Consider the following 16,719-nt stretch of genomic DNA (forward strand, 5'->3'; position numbering starts at 1 on the left):
CTCCTCCTCCTCTCCCCCCCCTCCTCCTCCCTCCCTCCTTCTCTCCCCCCGCCCCTTCCTCTCTCTCTCTCCCCCTCCCGCTCAGCAGCACGAACGGCTGCAGAAATTCTCCCTGGCTGAAGCACTTTCACACAGGTAGGAAGATGGTTTATTTAATCTTTTCTTGGCTTATAAATGTTTATTCAGGTTGGATTTATTTGTATAATATTTGTAGAAGTATAAATAAGGATTTATTGTCGAATTTAATGAGTTCCCTTCCCCCCCCCCCCACCTCGTTCTGGACACCTAATTTGTAACCTGCGCCTGATTTTTTAATGTGTAGAACAGGTTTTTACAGTTCTACAAAAATCTTCACTGGCTCCATTCTACTTTAGTTTGGAGTACATTTTCACTGTGGAAACTTTCAAATCAGGCGTCAGTGGCCGGACACGCCCCCTTTTGAAGAAAAAATTCTGTTCTCAACTAGAACTGTTCTACCTGACTGGAACTGCAGAAAAAAAAAATGTGTAGAATTACGATTTCTAAAATAGTCCGTTCTCCACCAGTTGCTCCTAAAAATCAGGCGCGAATCATGTGGAAACTTGGGCCCTATACACCTGAGAAATGCACACCTTGACCACGGGGTGAACTTGTGGGAGACACTCCTCACCTGGTCATCCAGGTATATAAAGGGAGGTCGCACGCAGGGTCATCACTTCTTGGTCCTGTGAATAAAGGTACAGATCACAGAGTGACCTTGTCTCCAGTATATGCCTCGTGTTGATTTGCTGTAGTGTGTAAGGACACAACAACATATTTCCTTTTTATCGGTTCTACTTCAAAGCTGTTCTGTAAATATTTTTAAACAGATGCACTTTTCCTGAGAAACTGGAACACTTTCCGTCAAGACAATGCTTCTTAAAGGAATCAAAATGGCTGATTGGAATGAACATAAAGGCTAAGTGTGAATTGGTTACAAATGAATCTTTTAAAAAATTATTTCCAAATAAAACAGACTACAGAACATTAATGAACACTGCACAGAAGACACCATTGATAAAACCTACAAAATAAAGTAGTTTTCTAATAAATGACCCCTTCCTGGCCTCCAACCTCCCTCCCCTGTAACCTTCTAATTCTCTATTTTATCAATAATATGATCTGATCTTTCCTCTCTTGCTCCTAAAATGTGAATATATAATGCTACATGTCTTCATCCTCTCTGCAGCCTCATTATGTTGAAATCAAGACTCATCCCACTATCTCCTACCCTGACTGATTCATTCTTCAAGACCTCAAAACCGTAAAACCCCTTCTCTCAGTATTCCCTTCCTTTAAAACCCAAGTTTAGTGTCACCGAATCACTATTTCATGATTTACCTAATTTCTTTTACCACTTTCATCCTTGATAGTCTGCTGTACTATGTCCTCAACACCATCATCTAGTATTCTCAATATAAAAGGAGCTGTAGTGATTTCCGTGATTACACCACTTACCTATTTGGCTCAGGGCCTGCTCCTTTGGTTTTGTGTTGATAGGCCGCCAGTATCGCAGTGTGCTGTTCTGCCTCACGGATGTTGTTTGGCAACAACAGTTGTCCTTGTAGGTAAGTAGGAAGTACCTAAAAAACACCACGGCTGGGTTGAATAAATAAGTGTCAGGGGCCGAAGTCCCACTGTTGCGTGCCTCTGGTTACTAACAGGGCGCACAATTCTTTTCGTCCGGTGGGGGGAGGCACCAGCGGCGAATGCAGTAGCACCGCGCCCTGCTGGTAGCTCTCCAGGCCGCTGCACATCTGGCGATGATGGCATTGCTATACGCGGCAACCCCTTTTTCTCCATGGGGGCCTAATACGCCCCGCAGCGGAAATTGGCCAGCGTCCTGTGAGGCTGCCGCAGGCAGTGCCCGCGACAGCCTCGTGGGTGACGAACCGGGCCGATCACCCATTGCGGGGCAAAACTTAAAGGAGAGGTGCGCTGCGCGCCGCCATTTTTATTCTCTCCTGACTCACCGATCAGGCCATTGTGCAATCGTGCAGCCCAGCACTCCGTTTCGGTGCCAGGAGGTGACCCCACATCCCTCATGGCCCAGTGGAGGCTAAAGAGCCAGCAGAGCTTGCAGCGTGCCTCCCCTTTAATGGAAGGGGAGTGGCATTGAAATGCTTCAGCGCTACACGGAGAGGCCGTGATGCACCTGGATAGTGACTCCAATCCCGCCCCGAGAGGAAGTGAACATTGCGCTCCACTTCCTGTGAGGGGTGGTAACCCGAATTTTGCTTCAAGGGCAGGAGTTCTGCGCCGGGTGCAGAATGTTCGGCCCCAGAGAGGTTAGCACCCCCAACCGGGGCGATAGTCAATTTCGCCTCCTCAGTCTCTTGAAAGTTGAAAGCACAGAGGTCAAAGGTTTACCTGATTGTAATGTACGTTAACATAGAGGTCATTGTAAAAGCGCAAAGGTTCCGTCCAAGTAACGCGTCGGAAAATAAGACAAATTGAGCTATCATCTAACAGGAAGTCAAAAATGTATTCGTTCCATTTGATGGGTCTGACAACCTCTCCTGCAAAAAAAAAGACAATAATGGTGATGGGGTTAAACTCTGTGACAAGTCATCAAGGGGCCGATCTTTAACTTCCACCTGAAACAGGCGCAAAATCGACGAAGTAGCCAGCCGCCCAGCTAAAGCTGGTGTCAGGAGGCCTCAACCATCTCTACCTTTACTCTTCTGATTCTTCAGTCATGCTTTCTACCTCTACATATCTTGTTCTCTATAACCCTCTACCTTTCTTTTCCTCTAACTTTATCAGCTCTCTCTACTTATGCCAGTTCTCTGTCTCTGTCTCTATCATCTCTACCTTTATATCCTTTTACCTCTATCTATTTATATACCCTCTCTATGGCTTTACCTTATTTCTCCATCTGTCTCTAACCCCTTAACCTCTATTTCCTCTCTCTACTTCTTCCGCACATCACTTCTCTTCGTGTTTATCTCTACCCCATCAATACCTCTCTCATTGCCTTTAGCCCTTAACTGCCCCCCCGCTCCGCCCTCCCGCCCCCACCGACTGAATAAGTCTCTCAGTTGGTTCTTTATGCTTGGTGACCTTCACTCACCGTTGTTCCTGTCAGCAAAGAGGGAAAACTCCTTGGCTTCTTCGGGATCGCTAATCCCGATATTGGCACAAATTTCCATCACCATTTCGTTTCCTACCTATAACCATAAACAAAGCAGGTTGAGGAGGTTATTTGTTCTAGAGCTAGCAACAGCTCTCTGACGTCACAGAGCTCGGATCTGTTCAAGGTCGGAAAGTTGGCACAGTCCAGGGTGGTATGCACATGCCTATACACACATACACACAAAGCTCAATATCTACTCCAAGCATTTTCTGAAATGATTTCACCTGCAATTGAAATATTTTCAAAAACAACAGAATTCTGCTTATTTATTTTAACTTTAATTTTTAAAGCAGCCTTGATTATGAACCTCCTTATTTTGGGTGGAAGAAATGAATTTTCTAGGGATATATAGGCATCAGCATCAAACATTCTTACATCAGGTACAGGACTGGTTAGATACAGAGTAAAGCTCCCTTACACTGTCCCATCAAACACTCCCAAGGCAGGTACAGCACAGGTTAGATACAGAGTAAAGCTTTCTCTGCACTTTCTCATCAAACATTCCCAGGGCAGGTACAGCACAGATTAGATACAGAGTAAAGCTCCCTCTGCACTGTCCCATCAAACACTCCCAAGGCAGGTACAGCACAGATTAGATACAGAGTAAAGCTCCCTCTGCACTGTCCCATCAAACATTCCCAGGGCAGGTACACTGCTACATTTAATTCTCCCAGTGCAGGTACAGTCCCCTTAGGGTTCCAAAATGGCGTCTGAAACGCCCGGGCACACTTCTGGTGCAAAACATGCTGGAAGCCATCTTGGTAAAGAGGTTAGTGCATACACACTTTACATCCGGCAGAAGTATGAGGACCAGGCAGATCATGACGTCAATCAGTGGAAAATGAACAAAGGCCATGCAGAGCATGACAAGCTGCTAGAAGAGGGAGGAGGGGGAAAAGGGCTCTCAGCAGAAGGCCATATCTGCCCAGGGTGTTCAGCGAGCAATTCTCCTACCTGAACCTCAGCGACGACCAATGTTTGAGACGTCTGTGCTTCACTAAGCAGATCGTCACTGAAATCTGCCAACTGCTACAGACACAACTCCAACCTCAGAGCAGGACAAGGATTCCATTGCCAGTGGCTGTGAAGGCGACGGTCATGTATTCAACTATCATTGCAACCCAGGTATAAGCTGACCTAAGTTGTACGCTTTGAGAACATTGACCATAAGGGTTGCACTTGTGGGAGACACTTCTAACCTGGGCTTTTCAGGTATAAAAGGGGAAGCTCCACCCACCTTCATCACTAGTAATAAAGGTAACTGGTCACAGAGTAACCTTCTCTCAAGTATGGGCCTCGTGTGCATTTATACTGTATAGTAAGGACATATCATTGGCGACGAGAAACTGGGATTTAAACCACAGAAGCATGGCCACTAGCAGCACAGAAGAGAGGTACTGTGTTGGTGATGATTGGGACGACTTTATTGAGAGACTACAGCAAAGTTTTGTCACTAAGGAATGGTTGGGACAGGATTTGGCCGACAAACGCAGGGCTCATCTGACGGTTTGTGGATCCAGAACGTACTCCCTGATGAAGGACCTTCCAGCGCCAGAGAAGCTGGCGGACAAGACGTTCAAAGAGCTCAGTAAGTTGATCGGGGAACACCTTAAACCGGCGAGCAGCATGCGCATGGCGAGACACGGGTTTTACACGCACCGGCGGCGAGAAGGGCAAAGCGTTCCAGACTTCGTGGCAGATCTCCAGCGACTGACGAGCCTATGTAAGTTCACAGATGCATGCAGAGCGGAGATGCTGCGAGACTTTTTTATTGAGGGCATCGGGCACGCTGGGATTTTCAGGAAACTGATTGAGACCAAAGACGACCTTGGAAGCGGCGGCTCTGATAGCCCAGGCATTTATCTCAGGAGGAAGAGACCAGAATGATGTATGACAAAAATCTTGGCTCAAATGTGGCAAACGGCCAGGAGAGTCAACATTGTTAACGTGGCAAACAGTTCTCTAGGCAGACAAGGGCAGTCGGACATGCCCAAGCATGTAGTCAAACCCAAAGGGGGAATTCAACAGAGACAATGGCTAGCTGAACGGCGATTCATGCCATCGCAATGGACAATGTGGCCAGTAATGGGGCCATCAACACCTGTTAATGGTGCACTTAAGGACAGTCACAGAGACAGTCAGAGACGATCGACTAGTAATGAACCTTTTGTTTCCAACAACGGGGCCTCCAGCTCATGCTGGAGGTGTGGAGGCAAACACCCAGCCAGAGCTTGCAGGTATCAGCAATATACCTGCAGAAACTGCAACGTCAGTGGTCACTTAGCGCGTACGTGCAGGAAGCCTGCAGCCAGGCTGATGTACGAGGAGGACGGGCCCGATGTAAGCCCTACGAGGCCAAATGAATATTGGAGGAAATAGCTGGAAGCGGAAGTGCAGCGAGTTCATTGGAGCACATATACAGTTCATATACCAGGACGCCACCGATAATGATGGAAGTCCTCCTCAATGGCATCCCAGTATTAATGGAGCTAGACACGGGGGCCAGCCAGTCCCTGATGAGTATCAAACAGTTCGAAAGGTTGTGGGTCTCCAAGGCCAGAAGGCCAAAATTATTGCCGATTGACGCACAGCTATGGACATATACAAAGGAGATCATTCCGGTGCTAGGCAGCGCCATGGTAGTTGTGACCCACAAAGATTCGGAGAACAGGTTGCCACTCTGGATTGTCCCGGGGGACGGTCTCGCACTACTGGGGAGGACTTGGCTTGCTGTCATGAACTGGAAATGGGGCGATGTCAATGCAATTCCTTCTGTGAAGCGAGTATCATGCTCACAGGTCCTGGACAAATTTGACTCGTTATTTCAACCCAGCATCGGCACTTTCATGGGGGCCAAGGTAGTGATTCACATAAACCCGGATGCCAGGCCAGTACACCACAAGGCCAGAGCAGTGCCGTACGTGATGCGAGTAAAGATAGAATGCGAATTGGACCGCTTGCTGAGGGAAGGCATCATCTCGCCAGTCGAATTCAGTGACTGGGCGAGCCCGATCGTGCCAGTTCTCAAGGTGGATGGGTCGGTCAGGATATGTGGCAATTACAAGGCCACCATCAATCGGGTGTCACTCCAAGACCAGTACCCGCTACCAAGAGCGGAGGACCTCTTTGCGACGCTATCCGGTGAAATACTTCTTTCAAAATTGGAACTGATCTCAGCTTACATGACCCAGGAGCTGGCGAGTGAGTCGAAGAAGCTGACCACCATCACGACACACATGGGGTTGTTTGAGTATAATAAATGTCCGTTCGGGATTCGTTCGGCCGCCGCGATCTTTCAGCGAAATCCTCAAGTCGATTTCAAGGACGGTGGTTTTTCAGGACGACATCCTCATCACAGGTCGCGATACTGAAGACCACCTCCACAACCTGGAGGAGGTGCTACGCAGACTGGACCGGGTAGGGCTGCGACTGAAAAAGGCGAAGTGCGTCTTCTTAGCTCCAGAGGTAGAATTCCTGGGGAGGAGGATAGCAGCAGACGGGATCAGACCTACTGCGTCCAAAACAGAAGCGATCCAGAGAGCACCCAGACCCCGTAACACGACAGAGCTGCGTTCGTTCCTGGGCCTCCTGAACTATTTTGGTAACTTTCTTCCCAAATTGAGCACACTGTTAGAGCCGCTACACATGTTCCTTCGCAAAGGTCGCGTTTGGGTCTGGGGGGACAGCCAGGAAAGGGCTTTTGATAGAGCACGCAATTTGTTATGTTCCAACAATCTGTTAACGTTATATGACCCGTGTAAGAAACTTGTGTTAACGTGCGATGCATCGTCCTATGGTGTTGGGTGTGTGTTGCAACATGTGAATGCCAATGGTCAGTTACAGCCGGTAGCTTATGCCTCCAGAAAGTCTGTCCCAGGCAGAAAGGGGCTACGGGATGGTAGAAAAGGAAGCGCTAGCATGTGTATACGCAGCAAAAAAAAATGCACCAGTACCTGTTTGGCAGGAAATTTGAGCTGGAGACAGATCACAAACCCCTAATGTCCCTTTTGGCCGACAACAAGGCCATAAATGCAAATGCATCGGCCCGCATACAGAGGTGGGCACTTACGTTAGCCGCCTATGACTACACAATTCGGCACAGACCGGGCACTGAAAACTGCGCCGATGCACTGAGCAGGCTCCCACTAGCCACCACTGAGGGGGCCACTGAGCATGATTCTGAGATGGTTTATGGCTGTTGAAGCTTTCGAAAGCAAAGGCTTACCTATGACAGCCCGTCAGATTAAAGTCTGGACAAATAAAGACCCGCTACTGTCTTTAGTTAAGAAATGTGTCCTGAATGGGGACTGGGCAGCCACGTACAGGGCATGCCCTGAGGAATTTAAACCGTTTCATAGGCGCAAGGATGAACTCTCGATTCAGGCCGATTGCCTACTGTGGGGAAACCGAGTAGTCATGCCCCAGAGGGGCAGAGAGGTGTTTATCAGAGAACTTCACAATGAGCACCGGGCATTTGCCAGGTCACACGTTTGGTGGCCAGGGATAGATGCAGACCTGGAACTTTGTGTTCGCAGGTGCAACATGTATGCTCAGCTAGGCAACGCACCCAGGGAAGCCCCCCTTAGCCCCTGGTCCTGGCCCGCCAAGCCATGGTCACGCATCCATGTGGACTACGCAGGTCCTTTCATGGGAAAAATTTTTTTGGTTGTAGTAGACGCCTACTCCAAATGGATTGAGTGTGCCATTTTAAATTCAAGCACATCCTCTGCCACGGTAGAAAGTCTATGGGCAATGTTCGCCGCCCAATGTTCATCTACCGGATGTCTTGGTCAGCGACAATGGCCCGTGCTTCACAAGCACTGAATTCCAGGACTTCATGGCAGGCAATGGAATCAACCATGTCAGAACGGCACCATTCAAGCCGGTCTCAAACGGCCAGGCGGAACGAGCAGTGCAGATAATCAAACAGGGGATGCTCAGCATCCAAGGGGGTTCCCTGTAAAGCCGCTTATCACGCCTCCTATTGGCTAATAGATCCTGACCACACTCGCTCACAGGGGTTCCACCCGCAGAGCTGCTAATGAAAAGGACGCTCAAAACCAGGTTATCCCTTATACACCCTGCTATGAAAGAAATTGTTGAGAGCAGGCGTCAGTCACAATGTGACTACCATGACAGGAATGCGAGGGCCAATGTATTGATGTCAGTGACCCTGTTTGTGTACTTAATTACGCTGCAGGGCCCAAATGGCTTGCAGGCACTGTGATTGTTAAAGAGGGGAATAGGGTTTTGGTAGTTAAACCTACCAATGGACAAACCTGTCGCAAACACTTGGATCAAACTAAAAGGAGGTTCAGCAACCCCATAGAAGAAGCAGAGGAAGAACACGATATAGAGTTCACTCCACCACAGGTGACCGAACACCAGAACCAAGTGGAGGAGAGCCCAGTCACTGTGAGCAGTCTGGACAGGCCTGAGGCACCACAAACAGCAGACACTCAGGCCAGCACCCAACAACTGGAGCCCCAACTCAGGCGCTCTACAAGGGAGCGTAAACCACCAGAGAGATTTAACCTGTGATCCCAATAAGACTTTGGGGGGGGAGGTGATGTCATGTATTCAACTATCATTGTAACCCATGTATAAGCTGACCTTGAGAACATTGACCACAAGGAGTGCACTTGTGGGAGACACTCCTAACCTGGGCTTTTCAGGTATAAAAGGGGAAGCTCCACCCACCTTCATCACTTGAGGTCTCGGTAATAAAGGTAACTGGTCAGAGTGACCTTCTCTCAAGTATGGGCCTCGTGTGCATTTATACTGTATAGTAAGGACATATCAGCGACCATGGCTATGAACCTTTGTGCATCTGACTCCTTCCAGGCTGGTGCTGGAGATATTAGCAATATCTTTCAGTTTGCTGTGCACTGTTGCATAAGGGAGGTCACTGAGGCTTTCTATTCAAAGAGAGATAATGGAAGGCGGAATGAGCATCAGGGTTTGCAAAGATTGCAGGCTTTTCCATGGTGCAGGGTGCCATTAATGCATGCACATTGCTTTGTGTGCACCTCATATCAACTCTGCCATGTACTGTAACCAAAAGGGATTCCTCTCCCTCAATGTGCAGCTGGTGTGTGACCATAGGCAGCGCATCATGCAGGTCAATGCCCGGTATTCTGGTAGCAGTCATGTTGTGTACATTCTGTGGCAGTCCGCTGTGCCAGCTGCATTTCAGCCACCACGGCAAACCAAAGGGTGGCTACAGGGTTATCTGCTGACGACATGGCGGAGCATGAATACAATGAGACCCATGCTGCCACAGAAATCTGATAGAGCAGGCCATTGGCGTGCTGAAACAACGATTCCGCTGCCTGGATCATTCTGGAGGAGCCCTGCAATACTCAGCTTGGCGGACCTCAAGATTTGTGGTGGTATGCCACACATGCTGCACAACCTTGCCATCATGAGGGAACAGCCCTTGCCACCACCTATCACGCAGGAAGCTGAGGAGCATGAGGAAGAGGAAGGGAAGCTGGAACCTTTCTGTCTGGGCTCTACGTGAAGAACTAATTGAAGTGCAATACCAGTAACCTCAATCCCAGTTCCCCATTCACCAACAGTCCCACCCCTCGAGTAGCGCTGGGCCAAGAAGGACTGGGTGGCCGGCCAGCGTGCTCTCCCAGTTGGCTGCCCAAAATTAGAAATCACCCCGGTGTCAATTCTGAAAACCTAAACCCAAAGTGAAGGCATATGACTTCAGGCAAATAAGGGAACAGTTTTGCACCTGATACCCTGTTTGATGGCGACTAAAATGGATCCGCTGCATAAGGTGAGTGCAAGGAGGGCTGCCCTCTGTGCCACTCCCAGTACTATCCGATGGGTCAGCATGTCTGCAGGGAGATGGAGCCAAGTTTTCACACCATAGTTGACCATTATTGTCTCTGCACGTGACAGGTCTAAGCTATGAGGTAGCTGAAGGTGTCCTTCCAACAGATGGAACAGCTCTGCACCTGCGTCTCTGCTCATTCAGAAGCTGAGAAGACAGATATCTATGATCATTGCTAGCTACGTGTGCCAGGGTCTGTAGAAATAAATGTTAGCATCTTGGTGGAAGCAGTTAATGAGGCTAAGCTGGTTCCTGATTACTGATTACTCTGCTATGCTTTCTTTCATGCACTGCCACTGAAAGCAGGACATGCTGTGATTAGGGTGCTTCCAAAGGAGCATCCAACATTCATATATTTTAGTGACCCTCTCGGTTTCTGTCCCGCCTTCATTTGAGAAGATGAGCCTCCATCTGGACTAATTGCCTATCAGAGTGAGGTATGTTCACTTCTGTCTGCAGACATAAGTATGTGTGTGCTGGTGAATAGGCACAGTGCATCCCTTTGCAGCATGATCTGCCTGGCATTTTTCCATTGGTCCTTCTCTTTCAGATATTTCTGATCAGGAGAATTCCCATTGGTAAATCCATTGATGCCAGTAGTGGTACTGGAGGCATTTTAAATGTTTTTCTTCATTTGCGCAAAAACTGATTTAAACTGTTTCTGGAGGTGAAAGGGCACTTTCCAGCACACAGGACAAACACACGTGGGGGGGCAGGTGTGAGATTACATATCCAATATATACAACAAAGAGTTGACTAGATATTCGGCAGTAATGGTAAACTCCTGATTGTAGAGGACGTGAGATCCGCTTACACAAGAGACGACTGATGCTACGCCCAAGAGAATATCTAGTAACAATCACTTATCTTGGGGAGGTCTGACTTCCACACTGCAAATTGCATGTTCAAAACCAGGAATACATCATGTGGAAAACTCACATCCTACCATGCTATGTGATATCTGCTGCATCCAACAGTACCCCTTGTAAACATGGGCAACAGAAAAAACAACCAAGGTTATTAGATACTCAAAGGGTAATCAGAGCAACCAGTAATGGATATTTAACCTCCTAAATCTGAATACATTCCAATGTATGCCATCAGTTGAGTGGTCTTTGAGCCGGCATGGACTGGTTGGGCCAAATGGCCTGTTTCTGTGCTGTATATCCATACAATTTCTGCCCGCCCAATCCCCAGCCATGTAGACATACCGAGAAGGGCTTGATCTTGGCGGTGTGCTCCAACTTCCCAGGCAGGTACACAATGATCCTCCGTGAGCTGCGTCCTTTCTGTCAGATAAACAAAGCATCATTCAAATTATACGCATTTTACAGTACTGTCAACCAGTCAAAAATGAGGGCAATTTTGCAACTGTTTAGCAACTGAGGAACCATCCCACCACTGATGGTCAGCGTGCACAGAGTGTCCACTTTGCTCGGTAACACTATCTCATATAGATGATTAGTACCTGGTCTCTCAGTCCCTGATAATGGGAAGTGTCCAGTCATGGGACTTTGCTTGTATCTGATGTACTTTGATGAAACTTACTATCATGGCGTCCACTTCAAGGGTGGTTGGGGAGTGTCGCCGGCCCCCAAATTGCAACGTTCGATGAATGTTGTCCTGACAAATCTTTGCTATTTCTGGGAAAAGAAACAATGGACTATGTTAAGTGTTCGCAATCGAGGTGTATCTCTCTAAACTGCTTGCATAAAATTGTCCCTTTACTTCTTCCCTTTACCTCTGATATTGTGTAAGAGGTTTAATAACCTGATAGTTATAACTATCAGGAAAGACTGAAGAAGATGGGGCTCTTTTCTCTAGAAAAAAGAGAAGGGTGACCTAATAGAGGTCTTTTAAATTATGAAGGGATTCTATAGGGTAGACATAGAGAAGACGGGGGCAAAATTCCCCAGCACCCCAATTGGGAGTGGCAACCGACTCGGGGCCAGACATTCTGCGCCCGGTGTGGAAGTCCCGCCTCGGCCGTGAAATTGCGGTTACCGCCTCTCACAGGAAGTGGTGCGCAATGTGAAGAGTTCCACTTCCTGTTGGGGTGGGTTCCGGAGTACAACTCAGGCGTGTTCGTCTGTGCTACGCAGGTGCTCCGCGTAGCGCTAACGCATTTCAACGCCTCCACTAGGCCACCAGGGCGGTGTGGTGCTGTGGCCCCAGCCCAGTACCTAAACAGAGTGCAGGGCTGCACGATGGAGGCCCGGACCACGCCAAAGAGACATAGAAGGGGCCGACTGGTGAGTTGGCCGGAAAAAAAAATGGCACCATATGGTGCCCCCGATCTACCCTTTAACTTCCACCCCGCGAGCGGATGTCGGCCCTGTTCACAACCCGCGAGGCTGGCGCTGACAGCGCTTGCGGCAGCTGCCTAGGGTGCTGGCCAATTTCTGCCGCAGGGCAGAAAGGGGTTGGTGTGTGGTACAAAGGGGTCGCCGCGCATGGCAATTATGTAATCGCCGGTTGCGCGGCAGCCCAGGGTGCTACCGGTGGGGCAAGGCGCTACCGTGTCAGCGCCTCCACTAACCCCTGCGCAATTATGTGGGAGCCGATAGAGCGCCCCCCGCCCCCCGCCCCCCCTCGGTGAAGATAGTTTCCCCCCCCCCCCGGAGACGCTAAAGGGAGTCGCAATATAGGGCAATTTCAACCCTGATATTTGCATTTGTGGGGTGAACCAAAACTAGGGTAATAAATGTAAGATAGTTACTAATAAATCCAATAGAGAATTCAGGAAGAACTTCTTTACCCAGAAAGTGGTTAGAATGTGGAACTTGCTACCGCAGGGGTCGTGGCGAATAGCATTGATGTCTTTAAGGGGAATCTAGATAAGTACATGAAGGAGAAAGTAATGAAAGAACATACTGATAGATGAAGCAGGGTCAGGGAGGCTTATGTGGAGCATAAACACCAGCATGGACCAGTTGGGCCAAATGGCCTGTAAATTCTATGTAACAACCTCTTCTGTAAGCTATGCTAACCCTCGCCTCCCTCCCAATACACTGTACCTTGGAAGTCGTGATTGGGGTTTGTGTAGATGTCCTGCAGGTATCCCGTGACATAGGGCCTCAGGTTGCTTGTGCATGGGTGGTAGCCCAAGAAGAGGTAGAGGATCCGCCAGCCCCGTATGCAGCTCTCTCTGTGCAAAGACATGAATAGTGTCACAACCATTCAGATATTCTGTTTTTCCAATATTCTCTCCTTGCGTCTTGAAGGCACTGAATCCTGATAGCATAAAGTTCCACAGGCACTGGTTGGCCTCTGGTATCCTGCTCGAGCAGTCCATTTTTTACATATGTCAGCAAGTGTTAACAAGCAATTTTGTCATTGTATCACATCCAGGCTTGACCCTGTCCTCACCCAACACAATCTAACAAGAATCATTAATCTGACTGATTTATTTTCTCCCTCCCTAATCCAAGTCCACTGAGGCTAGCAGACCAGGGACTGAACCTAGGGCCTGCCTGGTCTCAACACAGTGAGCAATGCACAAGCCAACTGAGTCACTGAGAGACTTCCCATAACCAAATATTTATAACCCACCTTCTGAGCAGATCGCAGTGTTGGGCTGCTCAACGTACCATTGTTTGTTTCTATTTAAATATTTAGTTTTGGTAATTGTTGTACTCACAGTGAGAAATGTCATTTCTGGTGATGGGAGCATTTCCCCCACTTTTGATACTCAGAATGTCGCCATGAACTCCGGGCCAGTGATAACACAGGATAGGTACACAGTCAAGTCCCTGTACAGTGTTCCTTCACTTGTACCTCAAAAGGTAAAAAAAAAACTTCTACTGGATAATTGGCAACTGTTTCACATCTCAAATGCCTCAATTTCAAAATTCTGTTTGTTATTTTCAAATCCCTCCATGGCCTCGCCCCTCCCTATCTCTGTAAGCTTCTCCAGCCCCACAACCCCCTGATATGTCTGCACTCCTCTAATTCTGTCCCCCTGCGTATCCCTGATTATAATGGCTCAACCATTGGTGGCCGTGCCTTCTGTTGCCTGGGCCTCAAGCTCTGGAACTCCCTGCCTAAGTTCCTTAAAACCTACCTCTTTGATCAAACTTTTGGTTACCTGCGTTAATTTCTACTTATACGGCTCGATGTCAAATTTTTATCGCATAATACTCCTATGAAGCGCCTTGATACATTTCACTACATTAAAGGTGCTATATAAATACAATGCATTAATAATTTAGTGCCATTCTGTGAGTAGTTTTCGCAGTTGTGCTGTAAATTCATTCCCATGGTGAGTTGAAGTAGCCCATTTTCAACCTTTACAGCCAGCAGACAGGTGACTTTCGCCCCATCAGTCTGACCTGGCTGAGAATCCAGCTCCCAGAAGTATAGGGATAGGGTCGAATCCATTGCATCATACAAAAAAGAGACAATAGACAAGTCCATAAGAATGGAAGAGCACAGTTGAGTCGCATGTGTTAATTGTACTACAACACCAGAGACACAAGAATAACAGTCAGGAATTGTGAAACATAAATGAACCATTTAGCAATACCCAACATGAACTGTCCATTACAACCACAATTCTCTCTTTTTCCCCACTTTTCTTTTTTAGGGTACAGTTCCATGGACACAGCCAGCCCTCTGATATCTCAACCGGGGTCATTTTTCATGTGTGAGTCCAGACAGTTTGCAGAATATTCAACCGAGGAGGGGTTAACAGCCAAGCAGTCCTTATCCAATGACCACACATGGGCACTTTCCAGCAGGGTCATTGGATAGTGATCAGGAATCGGAACTCTGGCTGATTTTCTCCTTCCTGAGCCTGATGTGCTTCCCTTTCTGATCAGCCAGTTCAGTGCAGACTGTGAATGAACCTGGTACCTTCTTGACTATAGGCTCAGGGTCAGATTGGCTTATCAGGTACATTGTCCAACTGAATCACACTTTGCATTTTTAAATCGTTCTTTTGCTCCCATTTAGTACAGTACAAACCTTTTTTTCACCTCAACACTCTTCCCATATTACATAGCACGCACCATTTCCTGACTGAATGAGCAGGGGAGAAACTGACCAACTCCCAGGCCTTTGCCAGTGTCACTCCCGAACTGACAGTTAGAAGATGTACAAGAGCACCTCGATTAAGGATTGTCACTTCACTGCACATCCTCTGTCACAGCCCCAGTAACAGTGACAGATAGTGCGAGACAAATGTGTAATATTTACACTGGTTATCTCAGGTGCTGGGGTAGCGAGTAGGTGTGAAGTGAGGCCATGGTATTTACGCAGAGATTCTCCACTGTGCTATGGTGCTGTGAAGGTCCTGGACACTTACTTCTTGGGATTATCTGTGACTTGCTTGATGATCTGACAGCAGACCTCATCCAGTAGCCTTTCCTTCTCCTTACACAGCTAAGAGGAAGCATAAAATGGACAGACAATCTGCCTGTTAGCAAGAGATACTTCTGGAAAATTTCAAGCAGCAAAGATTTCAGTGACTCGGACTAACTTTTGATTTTTCTTCTGCGTGCCCCTCCCCTGCTGGAGCAATAGTGCGTGACATAGGTGTTAGCAGACCTTGGAGGGCACCATGATCCTGTCCTCATTGAACACTTTCAACACTCACTTTCCACAGGCTCAGATGGCTTCGTGAGTGTGAGCTTTGACTGAGGGTTCGCAAAGTATTGGCCTAACCCTGCCCTCATTGGTATCTACAGGAGTACTTTCTGGCAGGGGTTACTGAGCAGGATCTCCTGGGAGATCTTTTCTGTCCCCTAGCCCAAGGGTACTGAGATCAATTGTCACACATAACAGTGCTGCAAGTTGAGATCAGCTAACACAGCAAAGGTTGTAAATTGAACCTGTGGCCTGTCTGCATCATTCAGTACCACACCTCGGATTGCATAAACTACCATGCTACCAGTGACCTGACAGGGGCTTGCTTTCAAAAATTGCTTGAAATTACCCTCCATAAACTCAAGGGGGTGGAAATTCGGACGCGCCTCTGTTGCGGCTTTAATCCAGGCGGAGCGGAAATGGTTTGCGTCTCCACCCATAAAATTCACCAGCTGGGCCCTGAGTATGGAGTGGAGCACTAAGGGAGGCTTTCCACACCTCTTTTAAGGCGCTAAGCCGGCTGAGCAACTGAAAATCCAGAGGTAAATAGCCAGCCTCAGAGTGGCCTAAGAGAGGCTTCCATCGAAAAAAAACCCCACCAAAAACATTCCCAATACATTACTCACGCCACATCAACATTAATTCCTCCAAAAAACCCAATCACACTTACCTCAGGTCGCCTTTACTTCCCTCACTGCGGCCGGTACAGCTTGGTTCGCCCACTCTCACAGGCGGTCCCACCAGGGACGAGTTCCAAATTTCGAGCCAGTGTCGCAGCCAGGGGCATTGCACACGGACTCACCTCTCCCGGGTGGTACTGCTCCGCGCCCTCGCAAACCTGGCACCAAATATTCTGGCGGGGCACTGGAAGCTGGCCGCCCGCCCGGAAATACTTTCCGCCGCCATTACCGCCCCTCCGGGGCGAAAACAGAGGCAACATCAAGCTGAAAATCCACCCTCAGGTCATTCAAAACTCTGCTGCCCGTATCCTAACTCGCACCAAGTCCTGTTCACCCATCACCCCTATGCTCGCTGGCCTACACTGGCTCCCGTTTAAGCAAGGCCTCGATTTTAAAATTCTTATCCTTGTTTTCAAATCCCTCCAAGATCTCACCCTTCCCTATCACTGTAA

General features: G+C 48.2%; 1 protein-coding gene across 1 annotated transcript in view; it reads right to left on the reverse strand.

Annotated features, from left to right (window-relative positions):
• myo15b (myosin XVB) overlaps positions 1-16,719 on the reverse strand; it is a 480,192-nt gene that overhangs the window by 43,238 nt on the left and 420,235 nt on the right. The window contains exons 59-65 of the mRNA XM_070856827.1: positions 15,307-15,383; positions 13,019-13,149; positions 11,550-11,644; positions 11,213-11,290; positions 3,092-3,188; positions 2,389-2,537; positions 1,477-1,601 (exon numbers count right to left, since the gene is read on the reverse strand). Of these exons, the coding sequence (XP_070712928.1) occupies positions 1,477-1,601; positions 2,389-2,537; positions 3,092-3,188; positions 11,213-11,290; positions 11,550-11,644; positions 13,019-13,149; positions 15,307-15,383 (752 nt within the window). The remainder of the gene's footprint in view (positions 1-1,476; positions 1,602-2,388; positions 2,538-3,091; positions 3,189-11,212; positions 11,291-11,549; positions 11,645-13,018; positions 13,150-15,306; positions 15,384-16,719) is intronic.

This window comes from Pristiophorus japonicus, chromosome 16 (genome assembly GCF_044704955.1).
Source record: "Pristiophorus japonicus isolate sPriJap1 chromosome 16, sPriJap1.hap1, whole genome shotgun sequence".
Taxonomy (NCBI): Eukaryota; Metazoa; Chordata; class Chondrichthyes; family Pristiophoridae; genus Pristiophorus; species Pristiophorus japonicus.